The sequence below is a fragment of the Dipodomys merriami genome, unplaced genomic scaffold (assembly GCF_024711535.1).
Source record: "Dipodomys merriami isolate MVZ:Mamm:240054 unplaced genomic scaffold, mDipMer1.0.p SCAF_1, whole genome shotgun sequence".
Classification (NCBI taxonomy): Eukaryota; Metazoa; Chordata; class Mammalia; order Rodentia; family Heteromyidae; genus Dipodomys; species Dipodomys merriami.
In genome coordinates this window covers 5,913,087-5,931,558 of record NW_027202270.1, presented here as the reverse complement: position 1 = coordinate 5,931,558, position 18,472 = coordinate 5,913,087, and the positions used below count along the sequence as shown (strand labels likewise).

General features: G+C 53.9%; 1 protein-coding gene across 2 annotated transcripts in view; it reads right to left on the bottom strand.

The window, feature by feature from the left end:
* Ngef (neuronal guanine nucleotide exchange factor) overlaps positions 1–18,472 on the bottom strand; it is an 84,715-nt gene that overhangs the window by 9,625 nt on the left and 56,618 nt on the right. For both annotated transcript variants that reach the window (XM_070014740.1, XM_070014748.1), the window contains 4 exons: positions 16,271–16,572; positions 3,664–3,824; positions 2,600–2,752; positions 924–1,053 (listed from right to left, as the gene is read on the bottom strand). In XM_070014740.1, the coding sequence (XP_069870841.1) occupies positions 924–1,053; positions 2,600–2,752; positions 3,664–3,824; positions 16,271–16,572 (746 nt within the window). The remainder of the gene's footprint in view (positions 1–923; positions 1,054–2,599; positions 2,753–3,663; positions 3,825–16,270; positions 16,573–18,472) is intronic.

Here is an 18,472-nt window from a genome sequence, read left to right as displayed (position 1 = left end):
CTTGGCTCCTCTCCTGCCCTTGTTCTCTCCTTCCTCAGTGGTCTCTTCTGCTAAATACCACCCAGACGCTGACCGAGAGCTCCGTCTCTGATTTCTCCCTTGAACCTGAACTTGAATACTCAACTGACCACAGTTATACATCACCAGTCCCACAGCAAACCCTGGACCCCACCACTGGCAAGTGACCACAAGTCCTGAGCCACTGAGGCTAATGCTGAGGAGTTACTCTTGGGTCCTCATCCTTCCTCTTAGCAAGTCATTGATCTCCGTTCATCTGTGCATTGATTTCCTTCACCCTTTACCCTGCCCCGCCACCAGAGCAACTCTTCCTTCCCTGTCCATTCTTGTGTTCCAGCCCTAACTCTCTGCAGTAGCCCCTGAGCACTGACAACTGTCAATCAGATCAGGTGACTCCAGACTCCATGGCTGCATTTACTCCCTGAGCTCACTGCAGGGCCTCTGACCAGGAATCCTGATGCTCCGGGGCCTTGTCACATATTTCCTTCAACACAGACAGTCTTAGTCTCCATGTTACTGTTGCTTGACTTGAAGGGACCAAGAAAGCTTGACTAACTACCACATCCTGGTTGTGTGTATGTGTGTGTGTATGTGTGTGTGAGAGAGAGAGATGTGTGTGTATGTGCATGTGAGATGTGTGTGTGTGTGTGTGTGTGCGAGAGAGAGAGAGAGAGAGAGAGAGAGAGAGAGAGAGAGAGAGAGAGAGAGAGAGAGAGAGAGAGAGAGAGAGAGATTGTCTCCCGTCTGCGGTGTGACTCCTGTGAGCAGAGGCTGAGGTCCCGCTGCTCAAAATGCTCAGAAGACAACAGGAGCTGAATGAGTGTGTGCTGAACAATGGACTTCCTGGGCCAGTTTGCTGCAAAGATTCTTGGGAACACCAGACCAGCATGCGTGTCCCGCGGTACCTGCACCAGGAGCTTGAGGCGCGTGATTCTCTGGAAAGGCAGGATGAGGAAGGAGGAGAAGGGCAGGCCCCTGCACTTGGGGTCGAGTTCAAGCTGTGCGATCAGCTCCCGGAAGGCTGCCTTCTCCTGGCTGGGGAACACAGGGAGTCGGTCTCTGAGCTCTGTTCCTGGGGGTGTGAGGAGGAGGCGCTTCCTCCCCATCCCAGTCCCCCTTCCCCAACCCACGAGCTGGGGGGGGGGAACCAAAAAACATGCTGAGCTCTCTCTATCTCTCTCTCTGGCAAATGAACTGTTCATATGCAAGTCACACAATAATAGCGGCTTCACGTGCCCAGCCCATGAAGACTTAGCAAATGGTGTAGTGCATGGGGAGGCGAGAATCCCGTGTGGGGCCAGGTCTCTGAGTCACACACACAATTAGATGTTGTCACCCAGCAGGAAGCTGTGGCAAGGTGAACCCACTGAGTGACAGGAACAGGCAGCTGGCTCGAGAGACAGCCGCCAGGACAGCCGGAGTTATTTCCAGCGAGAGGGCTTGGCTGTGGAGGGGCCCGGAGCTGGCCAGGGCCTCCGCTCCCGCACGGCTCATCTGGTGCCGCGCCACGGTGGGTTCTTGGGTGCTACCATACATGGGCACCTCTTCTGCTGGATGCTTGTCTTCTCAGTGTTTGAGCTCAAAAATGGAACCCAGATTCCTTCCAAGTCCAACGTGCTCACACTTAGGGGAGAACACCGGACATGCATTCAACGTTACACCTACAGTCAACCACACACGCGCGTGCACGTGCGCACATGGCCGGTAATATGTCATGCTCAGAGCTATGTGAACGCTGGACCTGCTCTCGGCAACGTCCCCGCACGCATGGAAGCTGTGGGAGCCATGGATGGCTCCAGGAACCGAGCCTGGAGCCAGCAACCCAGAGAAACAGCTTTCCCCGGCCTCCCTCACGATGCATTTCTTCACTTTAGCAACTGCCCATTGAGCGCCGATGGTGACCTTCACACCAGTGCTGCACCGCAGCTGCTGTCACCGCTGGCCGGCTCCCTCAAACGTGTGTGGGTCCCTGTCCTACACAACCCCTGACCTTGCCTTTGCTCTGGGGACCTACTCCTACCCCGGGCCAATGGTGTCCGTGTGTCCCATACTGCACGCCTATTCCTCCCTCCCAACGCTGGGTTCCACTAGTAATGTGGAAAATGACCACTCACAAAGTCCTTCGATGCCTCCACTAGAGCCAGGAGCCCTTTGGCTAAATCCTGGCCACTTCATCATGGTACCCAAAACGAAGAATTCAAGAGACAAGTTGACTGAAAAATGATCGCGTCATCTAAAATCCTGAAGAAGGGGCAGATGGACAGTCGGCTCGAGGTCCCTGCTGGATGACCAGCAAACTCCTTCCTTGCCCTCACCATGCATCCAAACCCACCTTTCTGGTGCCTGGCCTCAGCCTCTTTCTTAATCTCGTAGAGCCTCGCTGGCTGGGCTGGACATGGATCTGGGGGACTAGGGCTGACTCTTGGGATCCAAGCTTGCTAGTGATGCCAACATAACTGGGAAACATGCCTGGTCCACATACTGTCACCAGCCCGGCCCTGCGGAGGTGCAGGACTGAGGCGCCGCCCCCTGGGAGGACAGCAGCCCCTCCTGCCGCCCTGTGGAGCAGCGGGACACTCACAGCAGCTGCTTGTACGTCCTCTCCTGGTAGGTCTGGTTGCTGACGTAGGTGATGTAGACGGAGAAGTGGTCGGCCGCGTAGTGGTGCACGATGTCGCACACATCCGAGATGACGATGTTCTCCTCCATGCGGCGCTCCAGCTCCAGCAGGAAGCTGCAAGCGGCAGCGAGGGCGGAGGGGTTGGGAATGGGGCCGAGGGGTCGGGAATGGCTCCCCTCGCTGGGTTTAGCCAGCACACAAAGTGGAGTGGGGGGAGGGTATGTGCGGGCGCCACCCGGGCCCCTCAGGGATTCCTGTGCGGCATCGGTGGGTGACAGTGTCAGGGGTATTGAAGGGACGGGGAGCAGGGCAAGAGCTTCAGCCCTGCAGCACGCACTGGTGTGCGTAGAGGGGATGAATAGGAGTTTGCTTTGGGATGGCCGCCAGAGGGGTGGGGACGGGCTGAACCTGGACCGCAGCCCGTGTGCCATCAGTGTCTCTACTTCTATGTGTTTAGAATTGTCCACCACAAACTAGAAATCAGTGCGTAAACAACACGTGTGGCAGCAGAGGCCCAGGGATCTCACGGGCTGCCCTGGCTTCCGGGAGCCGTCACCCCAAACTCAACGATGGGGTTGCACTCAGAGGGAGGGGTGCTCCAGAGTCTGTGGCATCCCCAAGAGCTACGTGATGATACTACCCCCGCGGGGGCGGGGGTGGACACTGGCTCTACTACCTGAGCACAACAGGCTGGCCGCCCATCCCTGGGGACTGCCCTCTCCACACGCCACGGGCTGCAGTGAATTGCGCAGTGGGCACGTTCCCCTGGGGCACTGCCACAGAACCCATGTGGGCCGCGCAGGCTGAGGCGCGCTGGGCGAGAGGCTCTGACGGGCAGGAGGTCTTCCAGTTCACTGGTGCTGATGGGAAGGGGCTGGAATACCCCTGGACACCCTGCTGAAGGGCATGGCGATCCTTGGGGCAATTGTATTCTATCCTAGGGAAGTCTTGACATTCGAAGTTCAGAAACCCGTGTTAGAGGATGCTCGTCCGGCTCGGCATGCCGGGCGGGGAGAAGCACTCACCGCTCGCTGACGGCCATGACGTCCAGGACGTTGGAGAAGAGGATGTGGGCCTCGGACGGGTGCAGGATCTTCTTCAGCCGCTCGTTCTCCATGAAGTGGGACACCAGCAGGTTCAGGCTCTTGTAGTAGGAGGCCTCGGAGGTGACGAGCTCGAACATGGCCTGCATGGGGGAGACAGAGGCCCCGTCAGAGTACGGCCAGGAAGGCCAAGCGTGCCCAGCCACAGGAGCACAGACAAGACGTGAGGGTTCGGCAGACCCCTGCGGAGCCCAGCCACACCCCACCGCCGCTGGCCTGTGCCTGTGCGGAGGGGACGGCGCCCCTCCCTTGGGAAGCTCCCACAGACTGCCCTGCCGTCCCCTGGGGACAAGCCAAGCTCCACGAGGTGCAGCAGGGCTAGGCCGCAGCCACAGGACGCCAGCCCGCGTGGGCAGTGCAGAGACCGACAGACGTGGTGGGAAGGTGGGCAGATGGAGGGGAGCCCTGTCTCTCCACACCTAGAAAAACCTCTGACAGGCAACAGGGCCCAGGTAGCGAGGGTAGGCTATGGGGTGCTCTACCACTTGAGTCATGGCTCCACTTCCAGCTTTTTATTTTGTAGTTGAGTGGAGATTAGAGTCTCACGGGTTTTCCTGTCAGAGCTGGCTTTGAACCTTCTTCCTCAGATCTCAACCTCCTGAGTAGCTAGGATGACAGGTGTGAGCCACTGGTGCTTGGCGACTCCTTTCTCTTAATCTTCTGATTTGGACATTTAAAAATGAGCCTGTATTATTCCTTTTAGGGTCTGATTTTATTTTCAATATAGCAGTTTTCGTTTTGAAAAAGAAAGACACTCATCATCTACAAAGGGTGTGCCTGTCTTCCGTCAAGACGAGGACTTGTCTACCGGGGCTACAAACACAATGAGACAGAGCGAGCTCTTCCCCCAGGTGTGTGTCAAGCCTGGGAGCAGGCCGGGGCTCAGCACCTTCTCTGCGCACAGCGGGCCTTCCGGAGAAGAGCAGCCCGCACTGCCGCCTGCCTCTCCCCAGCACCCCCATCCCTTCGAGAGTGGAGCTGGTTGTACTGAGGCCCCACAAAAGCTGTGCCCCGTCCTGCCCCCAGAGCCCTGAGTGTGGCCTCGTGTAGAGATGGGGCCATTAGCTATGCATACTCTTGGGGTTTAGACCATCCTGAATTTGGGGTGAGCTCTGCCCAGTGCCCGGCATCTCCATGATGGAGATGCCGAGGAGATGGCGGCCGAGACAGGGATCACCTGGCCATGAGCCAAGGACCTCTGGGAGCCACAAGGAGGAATTCTCCCCAGAGCCCCGGCCAGCACCTCCTCTAGAGGCTTCTGACCTCTGCATCTTTGGGGCAGTGAGTTTCTGCCATCCTATGGCACCTAGTTTGTGGTGATTTCTCGCAGAAGTCCTCAGCAACCAACCTAGCCAGGTGGGGGGGGGGGCGCAGTCAGCACCATGGTGAGCGTGCTCCTGTTTCTCCCATGGGGTCCGCACGTGGAGGGAGGGGCGGAGGCTGGCGTGGTTCCCAGAGCACATGGACGCCGGGGACCAGGGTCCCCCAGGAAGGAGGAGCCCAAGCTTCCATTTTACCAAAAGAAACAGAATCCTCAAAGCCACATTGACCTAAAGCTGGAGGAGCCAAGATGCAGCCTTTAGGGTGCTCCGGGTTTGGGGCTCTGCCGGACCCCTAGGCCAGGCTGAGCCGCAGCCAAGCTGGGGTTCGCTGGGCATTTGTAGTCCCTCTTTCCCATGAAGCCCCGCCAGCCAGCCAGCCTGGCGGGGCACTTCACAATGAGAAGCATGTTGGCACACTGCCACGGTGAGATCCCGGGGCAAGCTGCCGCTCCCAGACCCTGGGCCTGTGCTGCGCCCCTGCCGCTGCGGCCACATCAGAGCTGCTGAGGCGGCGGAAAGGAGCCCACGGCCCCTGTAAGCAAGCGCCTCGCCTCGCTGAAACCACACAGCTTCTCCGTGAGCGTGGCCCTTGGCCTCCTGAGCGCTGGAAGTAGACTCTGGGGTGCCCAGCTGCCTGTGCCCAGCCAGGACAAGAGGCCACAGGACACCAGTGTCCAGGAAGCACCTCTGCTATGGTGCTACCGGGCGTCCACCTCCTCGCTGCTGAGCTGAAGTTTCTCAAGCAAATGCCAAGCTTCCACCCTCCTGGGCAGCACAGGGCACAGTCCCTGCTGGTAGGAGCAGCAGTCAGCCACTTAAACTGCCTCTGGGCATCTGTCGGAGACCCCTGGGGACCGACGCACGTTCCACCCTGGCTGGCCTCCTCCCAGGGTCCCTGCCTGGTGGCATCTTTGTCCTGATGTCAATGGAGACAGGGTCAGGAGGGGCCCCGCCTCTCAGCAGCTGGCACACAGCAGGCTTCGGCCTGAATCACTGCTAATTGATCCTGGCTGAGCCCATTCTGCCATGGCTCTCCCCCTTGCTACCCATTTATAGGCCATTAGTCATCTGTGAATTGTCCTTCCACGGTGTTTCCCACTGTCTGCTCCTTATCAATACTCCAGTCTTCCCAGAGCCACCCACCCCTCCTCCACACACCCTGTCATCCAGGGCCTGGTGTGTGTGTGCCTCTGTGTGTGTGCATGTACGTGTGCATGTGTGTGTGTGTGTGTGTGTGTGAGCATGCGTGAAATGAGTGTGAATGAGTGCGAGCAAGTAGGAATGGGAAGGAATGAACATACCTAAGGGTGGGCGTGAACATGTCTGTGTGAGTGCACAGGTGAGTGTGTAAGAATGAGCCTGATGGGAGGGTGTAGGGGTGAGTGTGAACCAGGGTGTAGGAGGGGCTATGTGCGCACACTCACGCCCGTCCTCTGAGGCTGCCCTGGCCTTGCTCCGCATCCCATGGCTGTGCTGTGGGCCAGGCTGCTGGACCTTCTCCACAGGGAATTAGACTGGCCCAAATTTTATGAACCACCGCTTGCTCTGGGCTACCTGCCCGATGGCCGCCAGTCGCCTGTGTCCTCCTGGGATTTTCCACCACGGCTACTACCAAGCTGTCACCCCAGAGTCCTAGGGTAAGACCAGGTCGGCCAGGGCTCCTGTGGGGCCCTCACGGGTGGCTTTCGCTGGGACACGTCTGTCACTGTGGGCAGTCTTGGGGACGCCAAGGGCTGCCAGCATGAGCGACCGCCGTGGGAACCTGAGCACCCGGGTGTGCGACATGGGAACACAGCCCTGTCTCCTCAGCAGCGGCTCAGCCTGGAGCTCCCCGCCGCAGAGCGCCCGCCTTCCCTGATGGGAGAAAGTTCATGGGGCGCAGGACTGGGGTGGAGGGCTCTACAGGGGTGCCACGGTCCAGCGAGGGGCCAGAGGCACCGGTTTGTACTTTGAGGGGAGGATGGATGGCAGGTGGGGTGCAGGGGAGACAAAAGGGGATAGCTCCAAGCACCTGTGCTCCGCCTTCCCTTGCAGGCCAGTGACTGTCTCGAGGGGATTCGATTTTTCTCTGGCACAGTGAGGGGCACCGCCCTCTATGCAGCCTGCCTCTGTGTGGGGGAGGCGCAGACGGAGGCCAGAGGCCAGGGAGCAGGCCCATCCTGTGACACAGCCCCGCCCCGGAGCCTGGGTGTGAGGCCCAGAGACAGAGGACACCCCTGACTCTGCGGCAGCAGCAGGGGATGATGCAGAGGCACCCCAAGAATCCCTGAGGAAGAACCTGCCTCAGATGGACGAGAGCCCTGGACTCCGTGCTCTATGCTGGGCTGTCTACCCTGCCACGCTCTCTGGGCAGTGTCTACCCTGCCACGCTCTCCGGGCTGTGTCCACGCCTGCTCCTGCCGTCCAGCTGTGTCTCCAGAATCATCAGAGCTCAAGGGTGGCCCTTGGCCTCCCACCTTCTCCTAGAGTCCAGAGCAACATGGAGCCCTGGCTGGGGCTTCCCCAGCCTTAGGCGGACAGGGGAGGGGGTAGGCATCTATGAGGATCAGAGTTCAGATCCTGGAAGTTGTCCCGGCCGGATGAGGGAAGCGTGGGGCCTGGCCCCAGATGCTCTTGGGAAGCTGGAAGGAAGTTGGGTCCCTGGGGTGTGATCGAAAGAGACTGTGGGACCCCTGCTTCCTTCCTCTGCTTCCTAGAGGCCTTGAGGTGGAGCAGCTTCACCCCAGCCCACACCCCGCACCAGACAACAACAAACAGACCACCTGGCCACGAGACCTCTCAAGCTACAAGTCCACACCTCCTGCAAGCTTGGCTTATCCCAGCTATTTTGTTACAGGTAGAGAACGCGGGCGTGCACAGCGTGTAAGAGGAGGCTCACCAGAAACCAACCCTGCCGGCACCTCAACCCTAGACGGCCGCACCCCTGAGCTGCAGGGAAGCAAGTATCTGCTGTCCGTTGGGGCCGCAGAGCTAAGAGACGGCCTGACCCCTCACCAGCCCCAAGAACGCCTCCTCTGTGGCTCCGGCCTCTGGGACGATCCAGCAAAAAACCACCCCTCACTGTCCCCACCGCCAACACTACTTGGGAAGCACTGATTCCACACTCGCCCACCCTGTCCCCAAGCAGATGTCCCTGTGATTCGGAGACACAGGTAGCCAAGGCCTCTGCCACCCCTGAGCCTCAGCCAGGACCTCTCTCACCCTCACTCGTGGGGGCCTGTGGGTGCTTGAGGCTGAGAAGAGCGCTCCCTGCGGTTTCCAAGCTCTCGCTCCCTTCCTTTCCCACAGGAAGCGGGGCCAGCACCTCGGGAGGGCTGCAGGTTAGGAAGAAACCCCTGGAAAGGTGGGATGGTACAGGATGGAAAACACCGGGCAGTCTTCAGTACGTCTGTGAACGGTCAGCAGGGGGCGCAAGTGAGCAGCCTTGACTGGGTCCTGGAGCCAGGCCAGGGTCTGGGCAGGGGCCATGATGCCCGCCACCGGCACAGGTTTAAACCCCAGTTGCAGCAAGGCCATGTGGGCCAGCGCTGTGCTCTCCAGCTGAGCCGGCTGATAATGGCAAAAACGCATAGACTGCAACAGGCATAAATAAAAATCCAGGACACACCAGAAAGCACATTCTGCCTTACTCGCAGAGAGACAAATGCAGATGAAAACCATGGCCCAGGGCTGGGAAGGTGGCTCAGTGGTAGAGTGCTTGCCTTGCATGCATGAGGCCCTGGGTTCGATTCCTCAGCACCACATAAGCAAAAAGAAAAAAGCCGGAAGTGACACTGTGGCTCAAGTGGTAGAGCGCTAGCCTTGAGCTGAAGAGCTGAGGGACAGCGCCCAGGCCCAGAGTTCAGGTCTCATGACTGGACCCCGCCCCCTAAAAAGAAGAAAACCATGGCCCACACCAGTTTTCACCCCACACCGCGGAGGGGCAGGCATTCCAAACACGCTGGGCATGCTGGGAGACGGGCCATCCCTCCCCAAACTTAAAAAACACCCAACCTGTCACCCTGCGTCTCCACAGAGGGGTCCCCAGACGTCTCCACCGCATCCGCACCGGTGTCTTACGGTTACAAACAACATGCAAGGAGCATCCTCAATACACAGTCTCAGCGGCAGGGACCCGCATAGCACCAACAGAAACTGGCTCGATTATGGGACATCTGAACAGTGTACTCCCAGAGAGCCTTAAAAAAAAAAAAAAGGCTACACAAAGGAAGATATGAGGCTGGGCACTGTAGCTCATGTCTGTAATCTCATTCACTGTGGCGTATCAAGAGGGTTAAGATTCAAGGCCAGATTGGGTAAAACATTCATGAGATGCCCCCATCTCAACCAATTAGCCAGGTGTGATGGTACATGCCTGTTCTCCCAGCTGTATAGGTGTAAGTAGCATGATGAAGGCCCAAATCGTACTAGGCAAACACTCAAGACCCTGTCTCAAAAATAACTAAAGTAAAAAGGGCTGAGGTGTGGCTCAAGTGGTAGAACACCTGCCTAGCAAGCATGAGTTTAAATCCCAATAACATCAAAAATATAAATATAGGGCTAGGAGTGTGGCTTAGTGTAGAGTGCTTGACTAGCAGCATGAAGCCCTGGGTTCAATTCTTCAGTACCACATACACAGAAAAATCTGGAAGTGGTACTGTGGCTCAAGTGCTAGCCTTGAGCACAGAGAGGCTCAGGGCCAGGCCCTGAGTTCAAGCCCCAGGACTGGCAATAAAATAAAAAAAAATAAAAAATATAGTATTCAGTGAGGATAAATAATATAATAGTAAATGGTAACTTACATAATAGTCATGATTTAAGGGTTTGGTTTCGTTCAGTTTGTTTGTAGCAATGGAAATAGAGCCTAGCCCCTCTCACGCTGGGCAATTTCAGTTCTTTTTTTTTTTTTTTTGGTCGGTCATGGGACTTGAACTCTGGGCCTGGGCGCTGTCCCTCAGCTCTTCAGCTCAAGGCGAGCACTCTACCACTTGAGCTACAGCGCCACTTCCGGTTTTCTGGTGGTTTATTGGAGATAGGAGTCTCAAGGTCTCTCCTGCCCGGGCTGGCTTTGAACCACGATCCTCAGATCTCAGCCTCCTAAGTAGCTAGGATTACAGGCGTGAGCCACCAGCACCCGGCTGCAATTTCAGTTCTTGATAGCAACCTAGCATATGAAAAACCCTAAGAAATTTCCCTCTAAAATGGTTAGCTTTTGGGGGGGGGATGGGAACAGAGAATGTGGGAAGAGTGAGGGAAGAAGGAAGAAAAGCAAATACATGTAAGGTCTAAGTTGTGAAACAGGTTGAAACCCAACAGAGCTCAAAACTCCGATTTCAGAGGCTGAGAGCCTCATACTGCACGGGCGACACCCGGACCGCTCCTGGCTCACTCCCCAGCAGGACAAGGCCGAGTCCTGTCTGGGCCTGCCGGGGCCTTGCCACCGCCCCCAGTGCCAGCCTGGCAGTCGCCCCACCGGTGTGCACCCTTGTATTCCTGTTCCCCTGGAGATGCTTAAAATACCTCTCCTGGAACTCTTCTCCAGTTCTCCATAGCCACCAATCAGGGCCGGAGTTTCTCCATCTCCCAGACAGGGCCCTGCCTGTGACTAAGGACACGCCCACCATGGCAGAGGCGAGGCTGCTCCTGCTACATCTGGCTTCCTCTTCATTTCTCCCCATGCCAGCACAAACCAAGTCCATTCTGGGCGTTTGCTGGCCGGAGATGGAGTCCCCATTCTCCCCATCACACTCCTCCCTTTGCTCTTTCTGTTGCTCTCAGGAACATTCCATGCTCCACCCCTCCCACCGCCTTCCAGAAAGCTCCCTTTAGAGAACCTGCTTCCTCATCTTTTAATTCGAATATATCCTAGTCATTTTCTACAACTGTCTTGTTCTCAACCAGTGATTCAAAAAACATCCCTCGATCCTGGTACTAGGAGCTCACATTTGTAATCTTAGCTACTCAGGAGGCTGAGATCCAGAGGATCATGGTTTGAAGCCACTCTGGGCAGAAAAGTCCTTAAGACTCTTGTCTCTAATTAACTACCAAAAAAGCCCTATGGCTCAAGAAGTAGAGTGCCAGCCTTGAGTGATAAAAGCTAAGTGACAATGCCCAGGTCCTGAGTTCAAGCCCTATACAGGAAAACACACACACACACACACACACACACACACACACACACACACACACACACACACACACTCACTCAAAGAAATGGAAACAGCAAATAGTTACATGAAAAGATGCTCAGGTATACAAGTCATTGAAGAAAGAGAAGTTAAAACAAGATACATTTTTGTCCAATAGATTAGAGAAATCACAAGGTTTGATATTGAGCTAGAGAGGATGGCGTGTGTGTGCATGTGTGTATATGTGTGCATGCATGCTTGTGTGTCTGCGTGCCTGCATATGCGAATGTGTACATAAGGGGGGAGGGTTGGGAGATCAGCCTCCCTTCTGAGCAAACAGAAGACCCAGTATCCCAGACCCAGAAGAGCTTATTCTAGACCTTTCTGGCTTCGGGTTACTTTTCCACACATAATGAGGAATCTAGGAATGGGCCTGGGTTGAAACAAGGAGTTCATTTACGTTTTATATCTATCTTGTTCCCATAGCCTAGAGGTATTAAAATACTTTAAATGGTGTTATGCACAAAACCCACGTTGCACGGTGCAGACCCTTTCACTCCGGATGGGCCATTGACACTGGAACGTCTCCTGGTTCAGAGCATTTAAGATGCAGGCTTTGACCAGGGATGCATGGCCTCTGCTGCCTTCTGAGCAGCATGTTGGGGGACCCAGCATCCTTCACAACGCGCCTCATTTTGTGCACAGCCCCTGCTGGGCACCTGCCCCAGGGCCACAGCCAGGGGGCCTGGCTCTCCAGCCAGAGCTGTCCGTGTCTGCGCCGGGCCACACTGCACTCAGCTTATGGTGTCTCCTGCCTTACTCCAGCCCCGTGTTTTCTTGGGGCAAACCTATCATTTAACACCAACACCCAACTCATTCCCAGGGCAAAAGGAAGCTTGTGGTTTGTGTGTGTGTTTTTCTTTTTAAAGAAAAGCTAAGATATAACTGAAGAGTTCACAATGGGAAGCTGCTAAAAACCACGACCCAGCCAGGCGCCGGTGGCTCACGCCTGTAATCCTAGCTACTGAGGAGGCTGAGATATGAGGATCACAGTTCAAAGCCAGCCCGGGCAAGAAAAGTCTGTGAGACTCTATCTCCAATAAACCACTAGAAAACTGGAAGTGGCGCTGTGGCTCAAACGGCAGAGCGCTCGCCTGGAGCTGAAGAGCTGAGGGACAGCACCCAAGCCCAGAGTTGAAGCCCCACAACTGACCAAAAAAAACCCAAAACCCACCACCCAAACAGCTGTGGGATGAGGTGGAGACAAAGCTGGAGAAACTCAGGGAGGGGTGACAGACCCTGGAGTATCCACCACCAAGGTCACATCCGGGTCACTCTTTGTTCTTTTAAATAAGGAAAATGTATTAGTAAATAACTTAGGCAATTTAAGAACATTTAAAATGAGGTGGCAGCACTGTTCACAATACCCAGGATATGGAAACCACCCAGATGCCCCACACAGATGAATGGATCCAAAAACTGTGGTACCTATATACAATGGAATATTATGCAGCCATTAGAAAGGACAAAATAATGGCATTTGTAAGGAAATGGATGGAACTAGAAGAAATCACGTTGAATGAGGTAAGCCAAGAGCAAAGAGACAAATGGCACATGGTCTCCTTGATAAGTGGATGTTAAATCCAAAATGTTAGGTGACACAACAAAGTAAATAAGACTTGAGAAATAAAGGACCTCCACTCATCTGGTTAAATCATTACTAAATAACCTCATGCTGCTGATCACAATATGGTATATATATGCACACCGGAGGGGAAGTAGGAGGACACAGAACGAGAGGGAAACAGGGGAAAACATACAACAGTGGGACCCAGCAGCTTCACTGGCCATTGATCAAAATGAACAAAGCAACTCAATGGCAGCAATGGGAGGGAGGGGATGAGTGGGAAAGAGGAACAGCTGACACTAAGCAAAAGGAAAGGAATGTACGCATCACCTGATGTGGAAGAAATAACTGTATTGTCAAAGCTCATAGAACTCATAAACTTTATAGACCACGATAGACAATTTGCCCCATGAAGGTTACAATGTGTTTGTGACTTTAAGTATCACTGTCTCACAATACTGTGAAATTATGTAACCACTTAATCACAATAAAGAATTTGCAAAAAAAATGAGGTGGTACTTGATCTGTATGAGGATATCTTTAGCTGTACGTAATAACTGTTCACTTCATCCTTTTCTCTTTTTTATACTATCCCATTCTGTCTGGTAATAGGGTGGATTTACTGTTTAGGTTTCTTTTTGGTTACGTTGTGGGGCTTGAACTCTGGGTCTGGGTGCTGTCCCTGAGCTCTTCAGCTCAAGTCTAGCACTCTACCACTCAAGCCACAGCCCCACTTCTGGTTTTCTGGTGGTTTATTAGAGATAAGAGTTGTGTGGACTTTCCTGCCCCGGCTGGCTATAAGCTGCGATCCTCAGATCTCAGCCTCCCAAGTAGCTAGGATTATAGGCAAGAGCCACCAGCGCTCAGCCTGCTTTACTTTTTTAATCCATTGAAGCTCTGGACCTTGCACTTGTGAAGCTGGTGCTCTTCTTCTGCTGAATCCTACTTTTTGCTAGTTTATTTATTTATTTATTTATTGTCAGTTGTGGGGCTAGAACTCTAGGCCTGAGTGTTCTCCCTCATCTCTTCAGCTCAAGGCGAGTGCTCTACCCCTTGAGCCACAGCGCCACTTCCAGTTTTCTGGTGGTTTATTGGAGATAAGAGTCTCACGGCCAGGGGGGAGGCGGGGAAGGGAGGTGAAGGGTAAACAAAGGAGGAGGCTGCAATGCTTGGTAAGAAATGTATGCATTATCCTGCCCATGTAATTGTAGCCCCTCTGTACAGTATGTTCTCAAATAAAATAAAATAAAATTAAAAAAAAAAAAAAAAAAGAGTCTCACGGCCTTTTCTGCCCAGGCTGGCTTTGAACTGTGATCCTCAGCTCTCAGCCTCCTGAGTAGCTAGGATTGCAGGCATGATTTCATTTTTTTTTTTAGGTAGGGTCTTGCTTCCCATCTAGGCATGTTCCTCAGCGGTAATCTGCCTGCTCTCGGGCTCGTCGTCTCTGGGCTGGCAGGCACATACCACTGCGTCCAGCTTCCTTCTGTGGAACCTCTTGGAGTTTTTCCTGCCTCAGCTGGCCAGGTCCCTCCATTCTCCCAATCTCAGCCTCCCTTGTCACCCAGTTACGGGCTGAGAAGGGATCTTGTGAACTTTTCTGCACAAGCGGGGCTCTAACTATGATCCTTTTATTCTCAGCCTCCAACCTAGAATTACAGGTGTGGCCTCCAAAGCTACATTTATGGTTATGGCTGAGGTCTGAGGTTTGATTTTTTTTCTGCCTCTTTGCCATTTGCAGTCCTTTCCTATGTAATATAAAAAGGCCTTCTTTTTCTCTTTCAGCTCCATTTATGTTGTAAAACTTTATACATATATGCTTTTAAGTTCTGCATAGTTAGGATTTCTCTCTACATTACACTGAAATTTCATTTTTTTAAAGTAATAAAGCTGGGTGCCAATGGCTCACACCTGTAATTCTAGCTACTCAGGAGGCTGAGGTCTGAGGATTGTGGTTTGAAGCCAGCCAGGCTGGAAAGTCCGTGAGACTCTTATCTCCAATTAACCAGCAAAAAGCCAAAAGTGGAGCTATGGCTCAAGTGGTAGAAAGCCTTAGGAGAAAAAAACTAAAGGACAGCACTCAGGCCCTGAGCTCAGGCCCCAGGCCGGCACACCAAGAAAAGCGAAGTGAAGTCTTGACACAGCCATTTACAAATCACTGCTCATAAGCTACAAGGGAGGTCAACGTTTGGACACATTTCTGATTCTGTGGCAGGCCGCCCAGGTGAGCCAGTCCCTCAACAAACAGTTTTATCCAGGCCTCCCTTGGATCAAAACTACGGTAAAGCTGAGTCTGGGGTTGATGGCGCAGTCAGGAGCCAGTCTCAGCCTCTTTAACTGTGTGTGTGGTCTGTTTTTTGTTTTAATTTGTTTTTGCTTTTTATTTATTTAAAAGAATTGGGGGGGGGATGTCATTGTGTAGTTCAGGCTGTGTTCAAGCGGCCTCCTGCCTCAGCCTCCCAAATGGCCAGGCTATTCTGCCTTTTAGATAATCAATAAGAGAAAATGTCTCTACAGAAACAGGAGCCACTGGGCATGACTGGGGTGGGGATGGGGAGGAGGAACAGTAAGGAAGGTCCAGCTGCGGGAGGTGCGGGAGGAGGGGCGCATGAAGCTGGTCCCCAAATCTCTTCAATATCCATTCTCGAAATTTTTCAGTTAAGGGGTCCCTGGGGTCAGGAGTAGAGTGAGGCTTGGTGGTGGAGCCCAGGCCCAGCATTCAGGAGGCCCTGGGTTCCATCACTGGCAGGGCTTGTGTATGTACAAAATTCACAAGTAACATGCATTGGCATACCTACAATTTCTCTCCCGGCCTCTCTCCTTACCATCTACTCTCTGCCCCTGTATCTCTACCCATGCATCTCCCAGCGCCCAAATGATCTTTATCCGACTGAAACCAACACTCCCATTTCTCAACACACACACACACACACACACACACACACACACACACACACACACACACACACACACACACAGAGTTACTGGGCATTTTTCATCGATTATTTCTCTCTGGTTATAACAAACCATTAGGCAGTTCACCGGCCCTCCCTCAGCCTCCTCCCTGTCAGTCACCTGGACCACCACAGGAAGGGCTGAGTGACAGTCCTGAGTCCCAAATTTCTGCACATTTGTAGGAGTAGGGGGCCGCCAGGGGGCAGCCATAAGGGTTCATCTCTCAGAGCCCCTCTCCTTTCCAGTTCAAATGGCCCCAGAATAAAGCTGGGGCATGGGACCAATGTCCGTAACGCATAGTAAACGGGAGTCATTTACAAATTCAGCCTCAGCTACTGCTTGGACTCCTCCCGTGTGACAGGAAGGTCCCCCAATAATAAAGGAGGATGCACCCCTCTCTCCCCCAACACACACCAGCTTCTGACCTAGAGAAACAGTGGGAAACAGTGATCACTCCCAGCCTGTTCTGGGCAGATGAGGCCAGCTGGTGACCCAGCACCACTGTCCCTGCCGGGGCTCACCTCCTGCAGCCTGACTTCCTCCGGCTGAAGGATGTCCAGCACGCCACTGCTCCGGATCTCAGGCAGATCCTGCCAGAGGTTGAACCTGGAATGGGGATTACTGAGCAGGCAGATCTGGGGCAGAGCTTTCCTCTCAGGTGGGCTTATGGGTTCCTCCTCTTCCTCCTCCTCTTCCTCCTCGTCTGGGGTGTCTTCCCCCGTTGGGGACCCTTCTTCATTGTCTTGGATTTCTGCATCTTGTTGCCTCCTGGTTTCAATTTCTTGGAGAGTGGATTTATCTCTGTATTCTTGATACAGGAGCCCTGAAATCAAAAGAGTTGTAGTCAGGGAGACAGAGAAGATTTCAGATAAAGACCATCGCCAGTCTCCAAGAGGCTTCTGTTCTTCTCTGGAGAGGATACAGGCTGGGAATGGTGACTCCCACCCACCATCCCAGCTACTGGGGAGAGATGTGAGTAGGGAGATCATGGGCTGAGGCCAGCCTCTAAAACACAAGACCCTATCCGAAAAAGAACGAACGAGGGCTGGGATGTGGCTGAAGTGACGAATGCCAAGAGACTCTGAGTATGAGGGGGCGGGGAGAGGGTCTAGCTGCTGCCCAGCAGGCTCCAGGATCATCATTTCTGGGGAAGATGGGCATGTGTAAGTTTTTACCAACAAATAAAAAAATCCAAGCTGGGCACCGATGGCTCACGCCTGTAATCCTAGCAACTCAGGAGGCTGAGATCTGAGGATCATGGTTCAAAGCCAGCCTGGGCAGGAAAGTCCATGAGACTCTTATCTCCAATTAACCACTAGAAAACCGGAAGTGGCGCTGTGGCTCAAGTGGTAGAGAGCTAGCCTTGAGCTGAAGAGCTGAGGGACAGGGCCCAGGCCCAGAGTTCAAACCCCACGATCAAAAAAATAAAATAAAATAAAGAAATTCCAAATAAATTCAGTTCAGTCAAACAAATATATGCGTTCCCCATACATGCTGGGCAAAACTAGAATGTAGATTGTGTTCATAACCATGTATGCAAAGTGGATGGAAATGTCCTGATCATGTTTTGATATCCCAGCAGGATCGTTTCCACGGCCTTGAGTGCTTCAGTATTAAGAGTCAAGTCTATTCATCCATGTGTGGAGAGTAGAGTAGCTGTTAAGTTTCTGTGCTAAAGAATGAACTAGGGTTTCATCGAGCAGAAGACCATAAAGAGAAACACAGCATTTGTCAGCATTCAGCCCTGTTCCCTGACCCACTGTACTTCAGTGCCTTCCGCATCCCAGGGGAGGTTTGGGGGTACAGAATAATCCGCACAAACACAGCATCCCATGGGCAAAGCCCATCTGGTCTGTCCTGGCTGTGGGGTGGAGGGCCTGGCTGAGCAAGGACAGGGAGGGGTGCTCCGGTCTGCCCTAAGGTTGGGCGGGGGGAGGGAGTCTTGTTGGAGGCAGGACTCTCCCCTGAGTGTGTGTTTGAGTGTGTGTGTTGGGGGAGAGACGCCAGGAGACTCCAGGCAAGCAGCTGATCTGCTTGTGCAGAGGAGCTTGGCTGGGAAGGAAATGGCTGCGGTGTTTCGGGAATGACAAAGGAGGCCTCCATGAAGGGCCCAGTGGCAAGATAGAAGCTGAAGCCCACCACTGGCTGGCACTGGGTCCGGAGCAGTCCAGGCTTCTAACGTGGCAAGGATGTCTGCTGGCTCCTTCGAGGGAGACGGGGGACAGGAGTACAGGGTCTGGGGGGAATGGCAGAGAAGTGGAAAATGCAGCTGGGGTCCCCAGTGGAGGGGCTCTGTTGGACCACTGGGTGCATCCACACAGAGCCTAGATAATCAAGCGGCCAGGTGCCCTGGATTTGTCCAGGAAGGTTCCAGAAAGGCTTCACGAATCACGTGGGAACGTTTTGCTGCGGGCGTGAGCTGCCATCCCTCCTTCACATGTTTAACACATCTAAGCAGCGGCCAGGGAAAGGAAGAGAAGCCAACTGCGGGGCAAATCCCAAATACAGCTGGATGAGGTGCGTGCGTGAGCGGGGGCCGGTGAGCCCCTGTGCATTCAACAGCCAGGTCAAGCCTTCATTTGGGGGGAGACAGCATGACCTGATGATTTTTCCCCTGTGGGACTGCAAGATTTCCAGCCAGCAGAATGTGACATGGCTGCGACACGAGGTTCATGTGACAAAGGAATGAACAAAGGACAGGAGAGGCTACATGACACGTGGCC